The 23,363-nt window shown below is 40.5% G+C and overlaps 1 protein-coding gene across 1 annotated transcript in view; it reads left to right on the top strand.

Annotated features, from left to right (window-relative positions):
* LOC307034587 (protein EFR3 homolog B-like) overlaps nucleotides 1–22,435 on the top strand; it is a gene marked incomplete at its 5' end in the record, with an annotated part of 22,739 nt that extends 304 nt beyond the window's left edge. The window contains 5 exons of the mRNA XM_079673418.1: nucleotides 14,336–14,421; nucleotides 17,169–17,217; nucleotides 19,200–19,300; nucleotides 19,656–19,795; nucleotides 22,088–22,435. Coding sequence (XP_079529544.1) covers nucleotides 14,336–14,421; nucleotides 17,169–17,217; nucleotides 19,200–19,300; nucleotides 19,656–19,790 — 371 coding nt within the window. The 3' untranslated portion in view covers nucleotides 19,791–19,795; nucleotides 22,088–22,435. The remainder of the gene's footprint in view (nucleotides 1–14,335; nucleotides 14,422–17,168; nucleotides 17,218–19,199; nucleotides 19,301–19,655; nucleotides 19,796–22,087) is intronic.
* Nucleotides 22,436–23,363: the final 928 nt, after the last annotated feature.

The following is a 23,363-nucleotide window of genomic DNA, read 5'->3' as shown; positions in this document are numbered from 1 at the left end:
CACACTCACTCACTCACTCACTCACACACTCACTCACTCACTCAATCACTCACACACTCACTCACTCACTCAATCACTCACACACACACTCACTCACTCACTCACTCACTCACTCACTCACTCAATCACTCACTCACTCACTCACACACACACGTAATCTTAATTTCTTTCTTTATTCGTCCAATATTTATGGGGGGATTTGGTGCTGTACATCAACTGTGTCTCTCATGTTAATGTCTCTCATGCTATGTCTCTCATGTTAATGTCTCTCATGTTAGTGTCTCTCATGTTAGTGTCTCTCATGTTAGGGTTAGTGTCTCTCATGTTAGTGTCTCTCATGTTAGGGTTAGTGTCTCTCATGTTAGTGTCTCTCATGTTAATGTCTCTCATGTTAATGTCTCTCATGTTAGTGTCTCTCATGTTAGTGTCTCTCATGTTAGGGTAGTGTCTCTCATGTTAGTGTCTCATGTTAATGTCTCTCATGTTAGTGTCTCATGTTAGTGTCTCTCATGTTAGTGTCTCTCATGTTAGTGTCTCTCATGTTAGTGTCTCTCATGTTAATGTCTCTCATGTTAGTGTCTCTCATGTTAGTGTCTCTCATGTTAGGGTTAGTGTCTCTCATGTTAGTGTCTCTCATGTTAGTGTCTCTCATGTTAGTGTCTCTCATGTTAGTGTCTCTCATGTTAGTGTCTCTCATGTTAGTGTCTCTCATGTTAGTGTCTCTCATGTTAGGGTTAGTGTCTCTCATGTTAGTGTCTCTCATGTTAGTGTCTCTCATGTTAGTGTCTCTCATGTTAGTGTCTCTCATGTTAGTGTCTCTCATGTTAGTGTCTCTCATGTTAGGTGTCTCATGTTAGTGTCTCTCATGTTAGTGTCTCTCATGTTAGTGTCTCTCATGTTAGTGTCTCTCATGTTAGTGTCTCTCATGTTAGTGTCTCTCATGTTAGTGTCTCTCATGTTAGTGTCTCATGTTAGTGTCTCTCATGTTAGTGTCTCTCATGTTAGTGTCTCTCATGTTAGTGTCTCATGTTAGTGTCTCATGTTAGTGTCTCTCATGTTAGTGTCTCTCATGTTAGTGTCTCATGTTAGTGTCTCTCATGTTAGTGTCTCTCATGTTAGTGTCTCTCATGTTAGTGTCTCATGTTAGTGTCTCTCATGTTAGTGTCTCTCATGTTAGTGTCTCTCATGTTAGTGTCTCTCATGTTAGTGTCTCTCATGTTAGTGTCTCTCATGTTAGTGTCTCTCATGTTAGTGTCTCTCATGTTTGTGTCTCATGTTAGTGTCTCTCATGTTAGTGTCTCTCATGTTAGTGTCTCTCATGTTTGTGTCTCATGTTAGTGTCTCTCATTTTAGTGTCTCTCATGTTAGTGTCTCTCATGTTAGTGTCTCTCATGTTAATGTCTCTCATGTTAGTGTCTCTCATGTTAGTGTCTCTCATGTTAGTGTCTCTCATGTTAGTGTCTCTCATGTTAGTGTCTCTCATGTTAGTGTCTCTCATGTTAGTGTCTCTCATGTTTGTGTCTCTCATGTTAATGTCTCTCATGTTAGTGTCTCTCATGTTAGTGTCTCTCATGTTAGTGTCTCTCATGTTAGTGTCTCTCATGTTAGTGTCTCTCATGTTAGTGTCTCTCATGTTAGTGTCTCTCATGTTTGTGTCTCTCATGTTAATGTCTCTCATGTTAGTGTCTCTCATGTTATTGTCTCTCATGTTAGTGTCTCTCATGTTAGTGTCTCTCATGTTAGTGTCTCTCATGTTAATGTCTCTCATGTTAGTGTCTCTCATGTTAGTGTCTCTCATGTTAGGTTAGTGTCTCTCATGTTAGTGTCTCTCATGTTAGGTAGTGTCTCTCATGTTAGTGTCTCTCATGTTAATGTCTCTCATGTTAGTGTCTCTCATGTTAGTGTCTCTCATGTTAGTGTCTCTCATGTTAGTGTCTCTCATGTTAGTGTCTCTCATGTTAGTGTCTCTCATGTTAGTGTCTCTCATGTTAATGTCTCTCATGTTAGTGTCTCTCATGTTAGTGTCTCTCATGTTAGGGTTAGTGTCTCTCATGTTAGTGTCTCTCATGTTAGTGTCTCTCATGTTAGTGTCTCTCATGTTAGTGTCTCTCATGTTAGTGTCTCTCATGTTAGGGTTAGTGTCTCTCATGTTAGTGTCTCTCATGTTAGTGTCTCTCATGTTAGTGTCTCTCATGTTAGTGTCTCTCATGTTAGTGTCTCTCATGTTAGGGTTAGTGTCTCTCATGTTAGTGTCTCTCATGTTAGTGTCTCTCATGTTAGTGTCTCTCATGTTAGTGTCTCTCATGTTAGTGTCTCTCATGTTAGTGTGCTCTCATGTTAGAGTGTCTCATGTTAGTGTCTCTCATGTTAGTGTCTCTCATGTTAGTGTCTCTCATGTTAGTGTCTCTCATGTTAGTGTCTCTCATGTTAGTGTCTCTCATGTTAGTGTCTCTCATGTTAGTGTCTCATGTTAGTGTCTCTCATGTTAGTGTCTCTCATGTTAGTGTCTCTCATGTTAGTGTCTCATGTTAGTGTCTCTCATGTTAGTGTCTCTCATGTTAGTGTCTCTCATGTTAGTGTCTCATGTTAGTGTCTCTCATTTTAGTGTCTCTCATGTTAGTGTCTCTCATGTTAGTGTCTCTCATGTTAATGTCTCTCATGTTAGTGTCTCTCATGTTAGTGTCTCTCATGTTAGTGTCTCTCATGTTTGTGTCTCATGTTAGTGTCTCTCATGTTAGTGTCTCTCATGTTAGTGTCTCTCATGTTATGTCTCTCATGTTTGTGTCTCATGTTAGTGTCTCTCATGTTAGTGTCTCTCATGTTAATGTCTCTCATGTTAGTGTCTCTCATGTTAGTGTCTCTCATGTTAGTGTCTCTCATGTTAGTGTCTCTCATGTTAGTGTCTCTCATGTTAATGTCTCTCATGTTAGTGTCTCTCATGTTAGTGTCTCTCATGTTTGTGTCTCTCATGTTAATGTCTCTCATGTTAGTGTCTCTCATGTTAGTGTCTCTCATGTTAGTGTCTCTCATGTTAGTGTCTCTCATGTTAGTGTCTCTCATGTTAGTGTCTCTCATGTTAGTGTCTCTCATGTTTGTGTCTCTCATGTTAATGTCTCTCATGTTAGTGTCTCTCATGTTATTGTCTCTCATGTTAGTGTCTCTCATGTTTGTGTCTCTCATGTTAGTGTCTCTCATGTTTGTGTCTCTCATGTTAATGTCTCTCATGTTAGTGTCTCTCATGTTAGGGTTAGTGTCTCTCATGTTAATGTCTCTCATGTTTGTGTCTCTCATGTTTGTGTCTCTCATGTTAATGTCTCTCATGTTTGTGTCTCTCATGTTTGTGTCTCTCATGTTAATGTCTCTCATGTTTTTGTCTCTCATGTTAATGTCTCTCATGTTTGTGTCTCTCATGTTAATGTCTCTCATGTTAGTGTCTCTCATGTTAGTGTCTCTCATGTTTGTGTCTCTCATGTTAATGTCTCTCATGTTTGTGTCTCTCATGTTAGTGTCTCTCATGTTAGTGTCTCTCATGTTAGTGTCTCTCATGTTAGTGTCTCTCATGTTTGTGTCTCTCATGTTAGTGTCTCTCATGTTAGTGTCTCTCATGTTAATGTCTCTCATGTTTGTGTCTCTCATGTTAATGTCTCTCATGTTTGTGTCTCTCATGTTAGTGTCTCTCATGTTAGTGTCTCTCATGTTAGTGTCTCTCATGTTAGGTTGTGTCTCTCATGTTAGTGTCTCTCATGTTAATGTCTCTCATGTTAGTGTCTCTCATGTTAGTGTCTCTCATGTTAGTGTCTCTCATGTTAGTGTCTCTCATGTTAGTGTCTCTCATGTTAGTGTCTCTCATGTTAGTGTCTCTCATGTTAATGTCTCTCATGTTAGTGTCTCTCATGTTAGTGTCTCTCATGTTAGTGTCTCTCATGTTAGTGTCTCTCATGTTAGTGTCTCTCATGTTAGTGTCTCTCATGTTAATGTCTCTCATGTTAGTGTCTCTCATGTTAGTGTCTCTCATTTTAGTGTCTCTCATGTTAGTGTCTCTCATGTTAGTGTCTCTCATGTTAGTGTCTCTCATGTTAGTGTCTCTCATGTTAGGGTTAGTGTCTCTCATGTTAGTATCTCTCATGTTAGTGTCTCTCATGTTAATGTCTCTCATGTTAGTGTCTCTCATGTTAGTGTCTCTCATGTTAGTGTCTCTCATGTTAGGGTTAGTGTCTCTCATGTTAGTGTCTCTCATGTTAGTGTCTCTCATGTTAGGGTTAGTGTCTCTCATGTTAGTGTCTCTCATGTTAGTGTCTCTCATGTTAGTGTCTCTCATGTTAGTGTCTCTCATGTTAGGGTTAGTGTCTCTCATGTTAGTGTCTCTCATGTTAGGGTTAGTGTCTCTCATGTTAGTGTCTCTCATGTTAGTGTCTCTCATGTTAGTGTCTCTCATGTTAATGTCTCTCATGTTAGTGTCTCTCATGTTAATGTCTCTCATGTTAGTGTCTCTCATGTTAGTGTCTCTCATGTTAGTGTCTCTCATGTTAGTGTCTCTCATGTTAGTTTCTCTCATGTTAGGGTTAGTGTCTCTCATGTTAGTGTCTCTCATGTTAGTGTCTCTCATGTTAGGGTTAGTGTCTCTCATGTTAGTGTCTCTCATGTTAGTGTCTCTCATGTTAGGGTTAGTGTCTCTCATGTTAGTGTCTCTCATGTTAGTGTCTCTCATGTTAGGGTTAGTGTCTCTCATGTTAGTGTCTCTCATGTTAGTGTCTCTCATGTTAGTGTCTCTCATGTTTGTGTCTCTCATGTTAGTGTCTCTCATGTTAGTGTCTCTCATGTTAGGGTTAGTGTCTCTCATGTTAGTGTCTCTCATGTTAGTGTCTCTCATGTTAGTGTCTCTCATGTTTGTGTCTCTCATGTTAGTGTCTCTCATGTTAGTGTCTCTCATGTTAGTGTCTCTCATGTTTGTGTCTCTCATGTTAGTGTCTCTCATGTTAGTGTCTCTCATGTTAGTGTCTCTCATGTTAGTGTCTCTCATGTTTGTGTCTCTCATGTTAGTGTCTCTCATGTTAGTGTCTCTCATGTTAGTGTCTCTCATGTTTGTGTCTCTCATGTTAGTGTCTCTCATGTTAGTGTCTCTCATGTTAGTGTCTCTCATGTTAGTGTCTCTCATGTTAGTGTCTCTCATGTTAGTGTCTCTCATGTTAGTGTCTCTCATGTTAGTGTCTCTCATGTTTGTGTCTCTCATGTTAGTGTCTCTCATGTTAGTGTCTCTCATGTTAGTGTCTCTCATGTTTGTGTCTCTCAGTTAGTGTCTCTCATGTTAGTGTCTCTCATGTTAGGGTTAGTGTCTCTCATGTTAGTGTCTCTCATGTTAGTGTCTCTCATGTTAGTGTCTCTCATGTTTGTGTCTCTCATGTTAGTGTCTCTCATGTTAGTGTCTCTCATGTTTGTGTCTCTCATGTTAGTGTCTCTCATGTTAGTGTCTCTCATGTTAGGGTTAGTGTCTCTCATGTTAGTGTCTCTCATGTTAGTGTCTCTCATGTTAGGGTTAGTGTCTCTCATGTTAGTGTCTCTCATGTTAGTGTCTCTCATGTTAGTGTCTCTCATGTTAGGGTTAGTGTCTCTCATGTTAGTGTCTCTCATGTTAGTGTCTCTCATGTTAGTGTCTCTCATGTTAGTGTCTCTCATGTTAGTGTCTCTCATGTTAGGGTTAGTGTCTCTCATGTTAGTGTCTCTCATGTTAGTGTCTCTCATGTTAGTGTCTCTCATGTTTGTGTCTCTCATGTTAGTGTCTCTCATGTTAGTGTCTCTCATGTTAGGGTTAGTGTCTCTCATGTTAGTGTCTCTCATGTTAGTGTCTCTCATGTTAGGGTTAGTGTCTCTCATGTTAGTGTCTCTCATGTTAGTGTCTCTCATGTTAGTGTCTCTCATGTTAGGGTTAGTGTCTCTCATGTTAGTGTCTCTCATGTTAGTGTCTCTCATGTTAGTGTCTCTCATGTTTGTGTCTCTCATGTTAGTGTCTCTCATGTTAATGTCTCTCATGTTAGTGTCTCTCATGTTGGTGTCTCTCATGTTAGTGTCTCTCATGTTAGGGTTAGTGTCTCTCATGTTAGTGTCTCTCATGTTAGTGTCTCTCATGTTAATGTCTCTCATGTTAGTGTCTCTCATGTTAGTGTATCTCATGTTAGGGTTAGTGTCTCTCATGTTAGTGTCTCTCATGTTAGTGTCTCTCATGTTAGTGTCTCTCATGTTAGTGTCTCTCATGTTAGTGTCTCTCATGTTAGTGTCTCTCATGTTAATGTCTCTCATGTTAGTGTCTCTCATGTTAGTGTCTCTCATGTTAGTGTCTCTCATGTTAGGGTTAGTGTCTCTCATGTTAGTGTGTCTCATGTTAGTGTCTCTCATGTTAGGGTTAGTGTCTCTCATGTTAGTGTCCCTCATGTTAGTGTCTCTCATGTTAGTGTCTCTCATGTTAGTGTCTCTCATGTTAGTGTCTCTCATGTTAGTGTCTCGCATGTTAGTGTCTCTCATGTTAGTGTCTCTCATGTTAGTGTCTCTCATGTTAGTGTCTCGCATGTTAGTGTCTCGCATGTTAGTGTCTCTCATGTTAGTGTCTCTCATGTTAGGGTTAGTGTCTCTCATGTTAGTGTCCCTCATGTTAGTGTCTCTCATGTTAGTGTCTCTCATGTTAGTGTCTCTCATGTTAGTGTCTCTCATGTTAGTGTCTCGCATGTTAGTGTCTCTCATGTTAGTGTCTCTCATGTTTGTGTCTCTCATGTTAGTGTCTCTCATGTTAGTGTCTCTCATGTTAGTGTCTCTCATGTTAGTGTCTCTCATGTTTGTGTCTCATGTTAGTGTCTCTCATGTTAGTGTCTCTCATGTTAATGTCTCTCATGTTTGTGTCTCATGTTAGTGTCTCTCATGTTAGTGTCTCTCATGTTAATGTCTCTCATGTTAGTGTCTCTCATGTTAGTGTCTCTCATGTTAGTGTCTCTCATGTTAATGTCTCTCATGTTAGTGTCTCTCATGTTTGTGTCTCTCATGTTTGTGTCTCTCATGTTAGTGTCTCTCATGTTAGTGTCTCTCATGTTAGTGTCTCTCATGTTTGTGTCTCTCATGTTAATGTCTCTCATGTTAGTGTCTCTCATGTTAATGTCTCTCATGTTAGTGTCTCTCATGTTAGTGTCTCTCATGTTTGTGTCTCTCATGTTAATGTCTCTCATGTTAGTGTCTCATGTTAGTGTCTCTCATGTTAGTGTCTCTCATGTTAATGTCTCTCATGTTAGTGTCTCTCATGTTAATGTCTCTCATGTTAGTGTCTCTCATGTTAGTGTCTCTCATGTTAGTGTCTCTCATGTTAATGTCTCTCATGTTTTTGTCTCTCATGTTTGTGTCTCTCATGTTAGTGTCTCTCATGTTAATGTCTCTCATGTTAGTGTCTCTCATGTTAGTGTCTCTCATGTTAGTGTCTCTCATGTTAATGTCTCTCATGTTAGTGTCTCTCATGTTAGTGTCTCTCATGTTTGTGTCTCTCATGTTTGTGTCTCTCATGTTAGTGTCTCTCATGTTAATGTCTCTCATGTTAGTGTCTCTCATGTTAGTGTCTCTCATGTTAGTGTCTCTCATGTTAATGTCTCTCATGTTAGAGTCTCTCATGTTTGTGTCTCTCATGTTAGCGTCTCTCATGTTAATGTCTCTCATGTTAGTGTCTCTCATGTTAGTGTCTCTCATGTTAGTGTCTCTCATGTTTGTGTCTCTCATGTTAGTGTCTCTCATGTTAGTGTCTCTCATGTTAGTGTCTCTCATGTTAGGGTTAGTGTCTCTCATGTTAGTGTCTCTCATGTTAGTGTCTCTCATGTTAATGTCTCTCATGTTAGTGTCTCTCATGTTAGTGTCTCTCATGTTAGTGTCTCTCATGTTAGTGTCTCTCATGTTAGGGTTAGTGTCTCTCATGTTAGTGTCTCTCATGTTAGTGTCTCTCATGTTAGTGTCTCTCATGTTAGTGTCTCTCATGTTAGGGTTAGTGTCTCTCATGTTAGTGTCTCTCATGTTAATGTCTCTCATGTTAGTGTCTCTCATGTTAGTGTCTCTCATGTTAGTGTCTCTCATGTTAGTGTCTCTCATGTTAGTGTCTCTCATGTTAGTGTCTCTCATGTTAGGGTTAGTGTCTCTCATGTTAGTGTCTCTCATGTTAGTGTCTCTCATGTTAGTGTCTCTCATGTTAATGTCTCTCATGTTAGTGTCTCTCATGTTAATGTCTCTCATGTTAGTGTCTCTCATGTTAATGTCTCTCATGTTAATGTCTCTCATGTTAGTGTCTCTCATGTTAGTGTCTCTCATGTTAGTGTCTGTCATGTTAGTGTCTCTCATGTTAGGGTTAGTGTCTCTCATGTTAGTGTCTCTCATGTTAGTGTCTCTCATGTTAATGTCTCTCATGTTAGTGTCTCTCATGTTAGTGTCTCTCATGTTAGTGTCTCTCATGTTAGTGTCTCTCATGTTAGGGTTAGTGTCTCTCATGTTAGTGTCTCTCATGTTAGTGTCTCTCATGTTAGGGTTAGTGTCTCTCATGTTAGTGTCTCTCATGTTAGTGTCTCTCATGTTAATGTCTCTCATGTTAGTGTCTCTCATGTTAGTGTCTCTCATGTTAGTGTCTCTCATGTTAGTGTCTCTCATGTTAGTGTCTCTCATGTTAGGGTTAGTGTCTCTCATGTTAGTGTCTCTCATGTTAATGTCTCTCATGTTAGTGTCTCTCATGTTAGTGTCTCTCATGTTAGTGTCTCTCATGTTAGGGTTAGTGTCTCTCATGTTAGTGTCTCTCATGTTAGTGTCTCTCATGTTAGTGTCTCTCATGTTAGGGTTAGTGTCTCTCATGTTAGTGTCTCTCATGTTAGTGTCTCTCATGTTAGTGTCTCTCATGTTAATGTCTCTCATGTTAGTGTCTCTCATGTTAATGTCTCTCATGTTAGTGTCTCTCATGTTAATGTCTCTCATGTTAATGTCTCTCATGTTAGTGTCTCTCATGTTAGTGTCTGTCATGTTAGTGTCTCTCATGTTAGGGTTAATGTCTCTCATGTTCGTGTCTCTCATGTTAGTGTCTCTCATGTTAATGTCTCTCATGTTAGTGTCTCTCATGTTAGTGTCTCTCATGTTAGTGTCTGTCATGTTAGTGTCTCTCATGTTAGTGTCTGTCATGTTAGTGTCTCTCATGTTAGTGTCTCTCATGTTAGTGTCTCTCATGTTAATGTCTCTCATGTTAGGGTTAATGTCTCTCATGTTAGTGTCTCTCATGTTAGGGTTAGTGTCTCTCATGTTAGTGTCTCTCATGTTAATGTCTCTCATGTTAGGGTTAATGTCTCTCATGTTAGTGTCTCTCATGTTAGTGTCTCTCATGTTAATGTCTCTCATGTTAGGGTTAATGTCTCTCATGTTAGTGTCTCTCATGTTAGGGTTAGTGTCTCTCATGTTAGTGTCTCTCATGTTAGTGTCTCTCATGTTAGTGTCTCTCATGTTAGTGTCTCTCATGTTAATGTCTCTCATGTTAGTGTCTCTCATGTTAGTGTATCTCATGTTAGTGTCTCTCATGTTTGTGTCTCTCATGTTAGTGTCTCTCATGTTAATGTCTCTCATGTTAGTGTCTCTCATGTTGGTGTCTCTCATGTTAGTGTCTCTCATGTTAGGGTTAGTGTCTCTCATGTTAGTGTCTCTCATGTTAGTGTCTCTCATGTTAGTGTCTCTCATGTTAGGGTTAGTGTCTCTCATGTTAGTGTCTCTCATGTTAGTGTCTCTCATGTTAGTGTCTCTCATGTTAGTGTCTCTCATGTTAGTGTCTCTCATGTTAGGGTTAGTGTCTCTCATGTTAGTGTCTCTCATGTTAGTGTCTCTCATGTTAGGGTTAGTGTCTCTCATGTTAGTGTCTCTCATGTTAGTGTCTCTCATGTTAGTGTCTCTCATGTTAGTGTCTCTCATGTTAGGGTTAGTGTCTCTCATGTTAGTGTCTCTCATGTTAGTGTCTCTCATGTTAGTGTCTCTCATGTTAGGGTTAGTGTCTCTCATGTTAGTGTCTCTCATGTTAGTGTCTCTCATGTTAGTGTCTCGCATGTTAGTGTCTCTCATGTTAGTGTCCCTCATGTTAGTGTCTCTCATGTTAGTGTCTCGCATGTTAGTGTCTCGCATGTTAGTGTCTCTCATGTTAGTGTCTCTCATGTTAGTGTCTCGCATGTTAGTGTCTCTCATGTTAGTGTCTCTCATGTTAGTGTCTCTCATGTTAGTGTCTCTCATGTTAATGTCTCTCATGTTAGTGTCTCTCATGTTAGAGTCTCTCATGTTAGTGTCTCGCATGTTAGTGTCTCTCATGTTAATGTCTCTCATGTTAGTGTCTCTCATGTTAGTGTCTCTCATGTTTGTGTCTCATGTTAGTGTCTCTCATGTTAGTGTCTCTCATGTTAGTGTCTCTCATGTTTGTGTCTCATGTTAGTGTCTCTCATGTTAGTGTCTCTCATGTTAATGTCTCTCATGTTTGTGTCTCATGTTAGTGTCTCTCATGTTAGTGTCTCTCATGTTAATGTCTCTCATGTTAGTGTCTCTCATGTTAATGTCTCTCATGTTAGTGTCTCTCATGTTAGTGTCTCTCATGTTAGTGTCTCTCATGTTAGTGTCTCTCATGTTAATGTCTCTCATGTTAGTGTCTCTCATGTTTGTGTCTCTCATGTTTGTGTCTCTCATGTTAGTGTCTCTCATGTTAGTGTCTCTCATGTTAGTGTCTCTCGTGTTAGTGTCTCTCATGTTAGTGTCTCTCATGTTAGTGTCTCTCATGTTAGTGTCTCTCATGTTAATGTCTCTCATGTTAGTGTCTCTCATGTTAGTGTCTCTCATGTTTGTGTCTCATGTTAGTGTCTCTCATGTTAGTGTCTCATGTTAATGTCTCTCATGTTAGTGTCTCTCATGTTTGTGTCTCTCATGTTTGTGTCTCTCATGTTAGTGTCTCTCATGTTAGTGTCTCTCATGTTAGTGTCTCTCATGTTAGTGTCTCTCATGTTAATGTCTCTCATGTTAGTGTCTCTCATGTTAGTGTCTCTCATGTTAGTGTCTCTCATGTTTGTGTCTCTCATGTTTGTGTCTCTCATGTTAGTGTCTCTCATGTTAATGTCTCTCATGTTAGTGTCTCTCATGTTAGTGTCTCTCATGTTAATGTCTCTCATGTTAGTGTCTCTCATGTTAATGTCTCTCATGTTAGTGTCTCTCATGTTTGTGTCTCTCATGTTTGTGTCTCTCATGTTAGTGTCTCTCATGTTAATGTCTCTCATGTTAGTGTCTCTCATGTTAGTGTCTCTCATGTTAGTGTCTCTCATGTTAGTGTCTCTCATGTTTGTGTCTCTCATGTTTGTGTCTCTCATGTTAGTGTCTCTCATGTTAATGTCTCTCATGTTAGTGTCTCTCATGTTAGTGTCTCTCATGTTAGTGTCTCTCATGTTAATGTCTCTCATGTTAGTGTCTCTCATGTTTGTGTCTCTCATGTTAGTGTCTCTCATGTTAGTGTCTCTCATGTTTGTGTCTCTCATGTTAATGTCTCTCATGTTAGTGTCTCTCATGTTAATGTCTCTCATGTTAGTGTCTCTCATGTTAGTGTCTCTCATGTTTGTGTCTCTCATGTTTGTGTCTCTCATGTTAGTGTCTCTCATGTTAATGTCTCTCATGTTTGTGTCTCTCATGTTAATGTCTCTCATGTTAATGTCTCTCATGTTTGTGTCTCTCATGTTAATGTCTCTCATGTTAATGTCTCTCATGTTTGTGTCTCTCATGTTAATGTCTCTCATGTTAATGTCTCTCATGTTTGTGTCTCTCATGTTAGTGTCTCTCATGTTAATGTCTCTCATGTTAGTGTCTCTCATGTTAGTGTCTCTCATGTTAGTGTCTCTCATGTTTGTGTCTCTCATGTTTGTGTCTCTCATGTTAGTGTCTCTCATGTTAATGTCTCTCATGTTAGTGTCTCTCATGTTAGTGTCTCTCATGTTAGTGTCTCTCATGTTTGTGTCTCTCATGTTAGTGTCTCTCATGTTAGTGTCTCTCATGTTAATGTCTCTCATGTTAGTGTCTCTCATGTTTGTGTCTCATGTTAGTGTCTCTCATGTTAATGTCTCTCATGTTAGTGTCTCTCATGTTAGTGTCTCTCATGTTAGTGTCTCTCATGTTAGTGTCTCTCATGTTAATGTCTCTCATGTTAGTGTCTCTCATGTTTGTGTCTCTCATGTTTGTGTCTCTCATGTTAGTGTCTCTCATGTTAGTGTCTCTCATGTTAGTGTCTCTCGTGTTAGTGTCTCTCATGTTAGTGTCTCTCATGTTAGTGTCTCTCATGTTAGTGTCTCTCATGTTAATGTCTCTCATGTTAGTGTCTCTCATGTTAGTGTCTCTCATGTTTGTGTCTCATGTTAGTGTCTCTCATGTTAGTGTCTCTCATGTTAATGTCTCTCATGTTAGTGTCTCTCATGTTTGTGTCTCTCATGTTTGTGTCTCTCATGTTAGTGTCTCTCATGTTAGTGTCTCTCATGTTAGTGTCTCTCATGTTAGTGTCTCTCATGTTAATGTCTCTCATGTTAGTGTCTCTCATGTTAGTGTCTCTCATGTTAGTGTCTCTCATGTTTGTGTCTCTCATGTTTGTGTCTCTCATGTTAGTGTCTCTCATGTTAATGTCTCTCATGTTAGTGTCTCTCATGTTAGTGTCTCTCATGTTAATGTCTCTCATGTTAGTGTCTCTCATGTTAATGTCTCTCATGTTAGTGTCTCTCATGTTTGTGTCTCTCATGTTTGTGTCTCTCATGTTAGTGTCTCTCATGTTAATGTCTCTCATGTTAGTGTCTCTCATGTTAGTGTCTCTCATGTTAGTGTCTCTCATGTTAGTGTCTCTCATGTTTGTGTCTCTCATGTTTGTGTCTCTCATGTTAGTGTCTCTCATGTTAATGTCTCTCATGTTAGTGTCTCTCATGTTAGTGTCTCTCATGTTAGTGTCTCTCATGTTAATGTCTCTCATGTTAGTGTCTCTCATGTTTGTGTCTCTCATGTTAGTGTCTCTCATGTTAGTGTCTCTCATGTTTGTGTCTCTCATGTTAATGTCTCTCATGTTAGTGTCTCTCATGTTAATGTCTCTCATGTTAGTGTCTCTCATGTTAGTGTCTCTCATGTTTGTGTCTCTCATGTTTGTGTCTCTCATGTTAGTGTCTCTCATGTTAATGTCTCTCATGTTTGTGTCTCTCATGTTAATGTCTCTCATGTTAATGTCTCTCATGTTTGTGTCTCTCATGTTAATGTCTCTCATGTTAATGTCTCTCATGTTAGTGTCTCTCATGTTAATGTCTCTCATGTTAGTGTCTCTCATGTTAGTGTCTCTCATGTTTGTGTCTCTCATGTTTGTGTCTCTCATGTTAGTGTCTCTCATGTTAATGTCTCTCATGTTTGTGTCTCTCATGTTAATGTCTCTCATGTTAATGTCTCTCATGTTTGTGTCTCTCATGTTAATGTCTCTCATGTTAATGTCTCTCATGTTTGTGTCTCTCATGTTAATGTCTCTCATGTTAATGTCTCTCATGTTTGTGTCTCTCATGTTAGTGTCTCTCATGTTAATGTCTCTCATGTTAGTGTCTCTCATGTTAGTGTCTCTCATGTTAGTGTCTCTCATGTTTGTGTCTCTCATGTTTGTGTCTCTCATGTTAGTGTCTCTCATGTTAATGTCTCTCATGTTAGTGTCTCTCATGTTAGTGTCTCTCATGTTAGTGTCTCTCATGTTTGTGTCTCTCATGTTAGTGTCTCTCATGTTAGTGTCTCTCATGTTAATGTCTCTCATGTTAGTGTCTCTCATGTTTGTGTCTCATGTTAGTGTCTCTCATGTTAATGTCTCTCATGTTAGTGTCTCTCATGTTAATGTCTCTCATGTTAGTGTCTCTCATGTTTGTGTCTCTCATGTTTGTGTCTCTCATGTTAGTGTCTCTCGTGTTAGTGTCTCTCATGTTAGTGTCTCTCATGTTTGTGTCTCTCATGTTAGTGTCTCTCATGTTAATGTCTCTCATGTTAGTGTCTCTCATGTTAGTGTCTCTCATGTTAGTGTCTCTCATGTTAGTGTCTCTCATGTTTGTGTCTCTCAGGTTAGTGTCTCTCATGTTAATGTCTCTCATGTTAGTGTCTCTCATGTTAGTGTCTCTCATGTTAGTGTCTCTCATGTTAGTGTCTCTCGTGTTAGTGTCTCTCGTGTTAGTGTCTCTCGTGTTAGTGTCTCTCATGTTAGTGTCTCTCATGTTAGTGTCTCTCATGTTAGTGTCTCTTGTGTTGAAAGGTGCTTTATAAACGTCCCTCTCTGTTGCAGAAGAGGAGCGTCTGTCCCGCAGGAAGAGCCTGGTGGACGTGGCGTCTCTGCAGATGGATCTCCCGTTCTGCTGCGAGGCTCCACAGGTGATTAACTGAAGAGCATTCAGACACATCATGATACAGAGACATCATGATACAGAGACATCATGATACAGACACATCATGATACAGACACATCATGATACAGAGACATCATGATACAGAGACATCATGATACAGACACATCATGATACAGAGACATCATGATACAGAGACATCATGATACAGACACATCATGATACAGAGACATCATGATACAGAGACATCATGATACAGACACATCATGATACAGAGACATCATGATACAGAGACATTATGATACAGAGACATCATGATACAGAGACATCATGATACAGAGACATCATGATACAGACACATCATGATACAGAGACATCATGATACAGAGACATCATGATACAGAGACATTATGATACAGACACATCATGATACAGACACATCATGATACAGACACATCATGATACAGAGACATCATGATACAGAGACATCATGATACAGACACATCATGATACAGAGACATCATGATACAGAGACAGCATGATACAGAGACATCATGATACAGAGACATTATGATACAGAGACAGCATGATACAGAGACATTATGATACAGAGACAGCATGATACAGAGACAGCATGATACAGAGACAGCATGATACAGAGACATCGTGATACAGAGACATCGTGATACAGAGACATCATGATACAGAGACATTATGATACAGAGACATTATGATACAGAGACATCATGATACAGAGACATCATGATACAGACACATTATGATACAGAGACATTATGATACAGAGACATCGTGATACAGAGACATCATGATACAGAGACATCATGATACAGAGACATCATGATACAGAGACAGCATGATACAGAGACATCATGATACAGAGACATCATGATACAGAGACAGCATGATACAGAGACATCATGATACAGAGACATCATGATACAGAGACATCATGATACAGAGACATTATGATACAGAGACATCGTGATACAGAGACATCATGATACAGAGACATCATTATACAGAGACATTATGATACAGAGACATTATGATACAGAGACATCATGATACAGAGACATCATGATACAGAGACATTATGATACAGAGACATCATGATACAGAGACAGCATGATACAGAGACATTATGATACAGAGACATCGTGATACAGAGACATCATGATACAGAGACATTATGATACAGAGACATTGTGATACAGAGACATCATGATACAGAGACATCATGATACAGAGACATCATGATACAGAGACATTGTGATACAGAGACATCGTGATACAGAGACATCGTGATACAGAGACATCATGATACAGAGACATTATGATACAGAGACATCATGATACAGAGACATCATGATACAGAGACATCATGATACAGAGACATCATGATACAGACACATCATGATACAGAGACATCATGATACAGAGACATCATGATACAGAGACAGCATGATACAGAGACATCGTGATACAGAGACATCATGATACAGAGACATCATGATACAGAGACATCATGATACAGAGACAGCATGATACAGAGACATCATGATACAGAGACATCATGATACAGACACATCATGATACAGAGACATTATGATACAGAGACAGCATGATACAGAGACATTATGATACAGAGACAGCATGATACAGAGACAGCGTGATACAGAGACATCGTGATACAGAGACATCGTGATACAGAGACATCGTGATACAGAGACATTATGATACAGAGACATTATGATACAGAGACATCATGATACAGAGACATTATGATACAGAGACATCATGATACAGAGACATTATGATACAGAGACATTATGATACAGAGACATTATGATACAGAGACATCATGATACAGAGACATCGTGATACAGAGACATCGTGATACAGAGACATCATGATACAGACACATTATGATACAGAGACATTATGATACAGAGACATCGTGATACAGAGACATCATGATACAGAGACATTATGATACAGAGACATCATGATACAGAGACATCGTGATACAGAGACATCGTGATACAGAGACATCATGATACAGACACATTATGATACAGAGACAGCATGATACAGAGACATCGTGATACAGAGACATCATGATACAGAGACATTATGATACAGAGACATTATGATACAGACACATCATGATACAGACACATCATGATACAGAGACATTATGATACAGAGACATTATGATACAGAGACATCATGATACAGAGACATCGTGATACAGAGACATCGTGATACAGAGACATCGTGATACAGAGACATCGTGATACAGAGACATCATGATACAGAGACATCATGATACAGAGACATTATGATACAGAGACATCATGATACAGAGACATCATGATACAGAGACATTATGATACAGAGACATCATGATACAGAGACATCATGATACAGAGACAGCATGATACAGAGACATCATGATACAGAGACATCATGATACAGAGACATCATGATACAGAGACATTATGATACAGAGACATTGTGATACAGAGACATCGTGATACAGAGACATCATGATACAGAGACATCATGATACAGAGACATTATGATACAGAGACATTATGATACAGAGACATCGTGATACAGAGACATCGTGATACAGAGACATCATGATACAGAGACATCATGATACAGAGACATCATGATACAGAGACATCATGATACAGAGACATCACGATACAGAGACAGCATCTCATGAACTCATTACTGACCCCTCAGAAACCTCAGACAGAGCAGATCACCTTCGAGACGCTGAAGAACGCCATCGGTGAGCTGTTGTTTATTATTGTTTCCCTTATTCATTCAAATCAATGTAATGAAAGCTCCGTGTCATTTCTCCTGATCGTAGTTCCATGGTCGAGGTCTAGTAGAATAGATCACATTGTTATCGTAGTTCCATGGTCGAGGTCTAGTAGAATAGATCACATTGTTATCGTAGTTCCATGGTCGAGGTCTAGTAGAATAGATCACATTGTTATCGTAGTTCCATCGATGAGGTCTAGTAGAATAGATCACATTGTTATCGTAGTTCCATGGTCGAGGTCTAGTAGAATAGATCACATTGTTCAATGTTCCAGACTCTCATTGGTTTCTCCTCAGCGTCTCTGTATAGTCTGTGTATTCACTCTCTGTCCTACACGCCTTGTTGGAGCTCATTCAAACAGTCGTGGTAGATACCTTGTTTGTTGTAAACATCATAAACACAAACAACAATAAATACTTCCAGGTTGTGAACCTGAATCTCCCGCTGGTCCAAACAAAGCAGGAGCAGCATGTTCTTCAGAGCCCTACGCTGTGCATATCCACATGCATCGCTGAAAGGTTTGGGAAGCTTTGTTTGGTGAAAGGCTGGCAGAGGGCGTGGCCTCTGGGTATCCCCACGTCACTGTACCCAGGAAGAAAAAGAGAAATGTCCAACGAGGCGTTCAGGGGCAGCAGGTCCTCTCTGTGTCAGAGCGTTATTCCCTACAGGGGGCACTGTGAGGGTCTGAGACTCTGCAGAGCGGTCACATGCAGAAGCTACAGAACACAAGGGGACGGGTCAGAACCAGAGCAGCACGACATGGGCCCTTTAAGATCCTTTTTCAACACCTTTATTTATTTATTTATTTTAATGCTTTTTAGACACCGTGGATACATGATTATACTTTTATAAAAACCAGTGATGCAAATTAGTCGCTTTTCGGCGCCTCCCGCTTTTTTAACGCTGCTTTGGGTGACTTGTGTAATTCGTGGAGAACCGAAGAGTTTTCGTTTGGGGTGGGGGTCCGTCAGTTCGTCCGTTAGTCCGTCCGTTAGTCCGTCCGACTGACGGACATCTTCTCACTTCAGGTTCCTTCAACACAACACGAGCGTAACGTGTCTTCACGTGGATATGTCTCGTCTGAAAGGAGTGTAGACTAGACTTGAGTGCTTACGGAGAGCACCGGAACGCCGCTCCAGCTCTTCAAATATTGCAGTACCCATAAGGAGCCGTACACATGCCGCAGTGTTTGCGTGGCTGTGTCTTTAGTTGTAAGCACAGTGGCGATCTGTTGTTATTAGCATCTGGTTAGCTAGCTATGCTAACGAATTTAAAGAGCTTTTCTACAACCAGGTGGAAGAGAGCTCTCTCCTGAGAGGCTCAAATAACCTCAGCTCAGTGAGGTTAAGGCACACCTTGATATGATCATTATAGTTATTAATGAGACATTAGAGACTAAATAAAAAAACAGGTATAAAATACTATATGACAGTGACAAAAAAGTTGTTAAAAATAACAAGAATAGAGTTTGAAAGGGAAGTGATTTGTAAAATATCCCAAAAGAAAAATCTGCTTACAGTTCTGTTTCAAATGGGTGTTGAAAGATGTACCCATAGATCTCCTCATGTTGTTCTCAAAGTGCACCAGATTGATGCTTTTAACTTCAATATTTATTTATTTTTATAAATAATAGCCAGTTAATTGAAGCATTATAGAACAGGCCTTTGTCAGATGGTATATCACGCTTTTTCTTTCTGCTTCGGATAGTTCTCTCTTTTTTCACCATACCTGTGTTTGCATCACTGAAAAACATAAGTAATTTGTATTTAACTCCATTCTTTTGTTATTGATTTCATAATTATAAAAAAGTAAAAAAACAATATTATATTTCAGTTATGATTCCATGAGTGTTGGAGCTTATATACTGCTTAATATTATTTAAGTGAGTTAAAGATGTTTCTTACGCTTTTATTTTCTAACATTTCATTCTGCTGTTTCCGGTGCAGAGGACAGCGGGGGGGCGGAGGAAGAGGAGCGCAGGAGGAAGATGAAGGAGAGATTTCAGACGGCGCCGTTTGAGGAGATCGCCGCTCACTGCGGAGCCCGGGTCCGTCTCTTTATTTAAAATATAGTTTTATATTCATTTAAAATATATATTTTAATTAAAAATCTAATGTTTTAATGCTTTATTATATTTATATATTTTTTATTTTATTTAAAGCCAACAGAATAAAAAAACTTTTGTGTTATATTTTGACATTTATTTTAATAATATCTGCTTTTAATTGTGTACGATAATTATTCGTGTGTGTGTGTGTGTGTGTGTCTGTGTGTGTGTGTGTGTGTGTGTGTGTGTGTGTGTGTGTGTGTGTGTGTGTGTGTGTGTGTGTGTGTGTGTGTGTGTGTGTGTGTGTGTGTGTGTGTGTGTGTGTGTGTGTGCGTGTGTGTGTGTGTGCGCGCAGAGCTCCCTGCTGCAGTCTCGTCTGGATCAGGTGTTTGCTCTGATCGTCCGTCCTCGTCCCTCACCGTCTGATTTCTCTCCTCCTCGCTCCACGCCGCTCCACGAGATGAAGTTCCCCGACCTCTGTGTCTATTAACCCAGGTAGCCCCTCAGGTGTGTCTATAGACCCTCAGGTGTGTCTATAGACCCTCAGGTGTGACTATAGACCCTCAGGTGTGTCTATTAGCCCCTCAGGTGTGTCTATAGACCCTCATGTGTGTCTATTAACCCCTCAGGTGTGTCTATAGACCCTCAGGTGTGTCTATAGACCCTCAGGTGTGTCTATTAGCCCCTCAGGTGTGTCTATTAACCCCTCAGGTGTGTCTATAGACCCTCAAGTGGGTCTATAGACCCTCAGGTGTGTCTATAGACCCTCAGGTGTGTCTATTAGCCCCTCAGGTGTGTCTATTAACCCCTCAGGTGTGTCTATAGACCCTCAGGTGTGTCTATTAGACCCTCAGGTGTGTCTATAGACCCTCAGGTGTGTCTATAGACCCTCAGGTGTGTCTATTAGCCCCTCAGGTGTGTCTATTAACCCCTCAGGTGTGTCTATAGACCCTCAAGTGTGTCTATAGACCCTCAGGTGTGTCTATTAACCCCTCAGGTGTGTCTATTAACCCCTCAGGTGTGTCTATAGACCCTCAGGTGTGTCTATTAGCCCCTCAGGTGTGTCTATTAACCCCTCAGGTGTGTCTATAGACCCTCAAGTGTGTCTATAGACCCTCAGGTGTGTCTATTAACCCCTCAGGTGTGTCTATTAACCCCTCAGGTGTGTCTATTAACCCCTCAGGTGTGTCTATAGACCCTCAAGTGTGTCTATTAACCCCTCAGGTGTGTCTATTAACCCCTCAGGTGTGTCTATAGACCCTCAAGTGTGTCTATAGACCCTCAGATGTGTCTATAGACTCTCAGGTGTGTCTATAGACCCTCAGGTGTGACTATAGACCCTCAGGTGTGACTATAGACCCTCAAGTGTGTCTATAGACCCTCAAGTGTGTCTATAGACCCTCAGGTGTGTCTATAGACCCTCAGGTGTGACTATAGACCCTCAAGTGTGTCTATAGACCCTCAGATGTGTCTATAGACTCTCAGGTGTGTCTATAGACCCTCAGGTGTGACTATAGACCCTCAGGTGTGTCTATTAACCCCTCAGGTGTGTCTATAGACCCTCAGGTGTGTCTATTAGACCCTCAGGTGTGTCTATAGACCCTCAGGTGTGACTATAGACCCTCAGGTGTGTCTATTAACCCCTCAGGTGTGTCTATAGACCCCTCAGGTGTGACTATAGACCCTCAGGTGTGTCTATTAGCCCCTCAGGTGTGTCTATTAACCCCTCAGGTGTGTCTATAGACCCTCAAGTGTGTCTATAGACCCTCAGGTGGGTCTATAGACCCTCAGGTGGGTCTATAGACCCTCATGTGTGTCTATTAGCCCCTCAGGTGTGTCTATAGACTCTCAGGTGTGTCTATAGACCCTCAGGTGGGTCTATAGACTCTCAGGTGTGTCTATAGACCCTCAGGTGTGACTATAGACCCTCAGGTGTGTCTATTAACCCCTCAGGTGTGTCTATAGACCCTCAGGTGTGTCTATTAGCCCCTCAGGTGTGACTATAGACCCTCAGGTGTGACTATAGACCCTCAGGTGTGTCTATTAACCCCTCAGGTGTGTCTATTAGACCCTCAGGTGTGTCTATAGACCCTCAGGTGTGACTATAGACCCTCAGGTGTGTCTATTAACCCCTCAGGTGTGTCTATTAGACCCTCAGGTGTGTCTATAGACCCTCAGGTGTGACTATAGACCCTCAGGTGTGTCTATTAACCCCTCAGGTGTGTCTATAGACCCCTCAGGTGTGTCTATTAGCCCCTCAGGTGTGTCTATTAACCCCTCAGGTGTGTCTATAGACCCTCAAGTGTGTCTATAGACCCTCAGGTGTGTCTATAGACCCTCAGGTGGGTCTATAGACCCTCATGTGTGTCTATTTAGCCCCTCAGGTGTGTCTATAGCCCCTCAGGTGTGTCTATAGACCCTCAAGTGTGTCTATAGACCCTCATGTGTGTCTATTTAGCCCCTCAGGTGTGTCTATAGCCCCTCAGGTGTGTCTATAGACCCTCATGTGTGTCTATAGACTCTCAGGTGTGTCTATAGACCCTCAGGTGGGTCTATAGACCCTCAGGTGTGTCTATAGACCCTCAGGTTCTACAAATACATTAAATAAATAGTAATAAATAAACAGATTTTTTCCTACGAACTAAATACATTTTAATATTAATTGTTAAAAAATAAAAATACTTTTTCTACATTTGTTGTCCAAAATAAAACAGACATTTGTTTTCTTCACATTATTTCTTTTCTACATAAATTGCTCTTTCTAATAATGTTCTCCTTCATCTGTAGACATTTATATCTTTGAGGACATTTTGCAGACGATGCATCCACGAAAGATCTTTGAGGAGCCCATGTCGCACGGAGGGAATCCCAGCTCGCTCCTGTTGCTGGAGAACATCGCACTCACTCACTTTATTCAAGTTGTGTTCTGTTTTCAGCTGTAATTAAATGTGACTTTAAAGCTCCATTATATTATAATATTGTTATTTTCAATGTGACGTTTCCCTTCTTGTTTGTTGGTTGTGTCGTAGTAGAAAATATTCCAATTATTTCCAGGGGCTCTAAGACTCCTTTGCTTTTGTTTATCTGAACAAATAAACACAAACTAATGAATAAGAATATGTTTTCTGTTTTCTTATTACTTACATGGTCCGTCAGACCGAGCCCCCAGGAAGGGCGCCCGGCACGGTCATGTGACGTGTTCAGTGCTACGTGAGTTTCACCTCTACCCATGGACGCACAATAAGAACGCATCATATGATTATATGAATACTTTCGTGACGTTTCGCTCTCTCAAAAGTTGGGCCATTTTGTCATCATGCGCCAATGAGCAACTCTCATAGGAATGAACGAGGCCCCGCCTCCCACGCTGTATCCAGTTCTTATTATACATCCATGCTATAGAGCGGTGCAGTGATGAGTCCTAAACCCAGAAGTGAGTCAGCATTTCTCCACTTCCTGTTCCCTCGTCTCAGAGCCAATGGGATCTCTCCATAGGATTTAGGAAACTAGTTGTGGTTAAGACAAAGAGACGGATCACGTTTTGTTCTACATTAAATCATCAGCAGTGACCCCACTGGTGATTTCTGGAGAATGGACGTGTCTGAGAAACGATGGTTGTTACCAAGTGGCTGAATAGGACTACAGAAGTCGTGGAGGTCGTTGTACGTCATTACACCGAACACGTAAACACTCCTCTAAGTTAGTTTCTGTTCTGCTTGAAAGCAAGTCCCTGCCTCCTGCAGACTGTTCAAACAAACGCTTCAACTCGTACCATCTAGAATCTGTGTGTTTGAATATGGATCTGAAGTCGGCTTGACGTTGAAGTCGTGCTGCTGGACTCGGCTGTAGCTCCTTTATAGCATCACGTTAGCATTTAGCTTCTGGACATTAGATTTATGATTAGAACATTATGAAAGTAGACGTGTGGAGATGATCCGGCTGAACGAAAGGTGCAGCTTCCTGCGGGGTTTGAGGACGCGTCACTGCACCGCTCTATTGCATTGTGTTTTTATACTTCCTAAACACCTGATGCTTCTTCCTGTATCACGATTCACCTGGAGGG

The sequence above is a fragment of the Notothenia rossii genome, assembly GCF_949606895.1.
Source record: "Notothenia rossii genome assembly, chromosome: 3".
NCBI classification, from domain to species: domain Eukaryota; kingdom Metazoa; phylum Chordata; class Actinopteri; order Perciformes; family Nototheniidae; genus Notothenia; species Notothenia rossii.
This window is presented reverse-complemented; position numbering and strand designations above follow the sequence as displayed.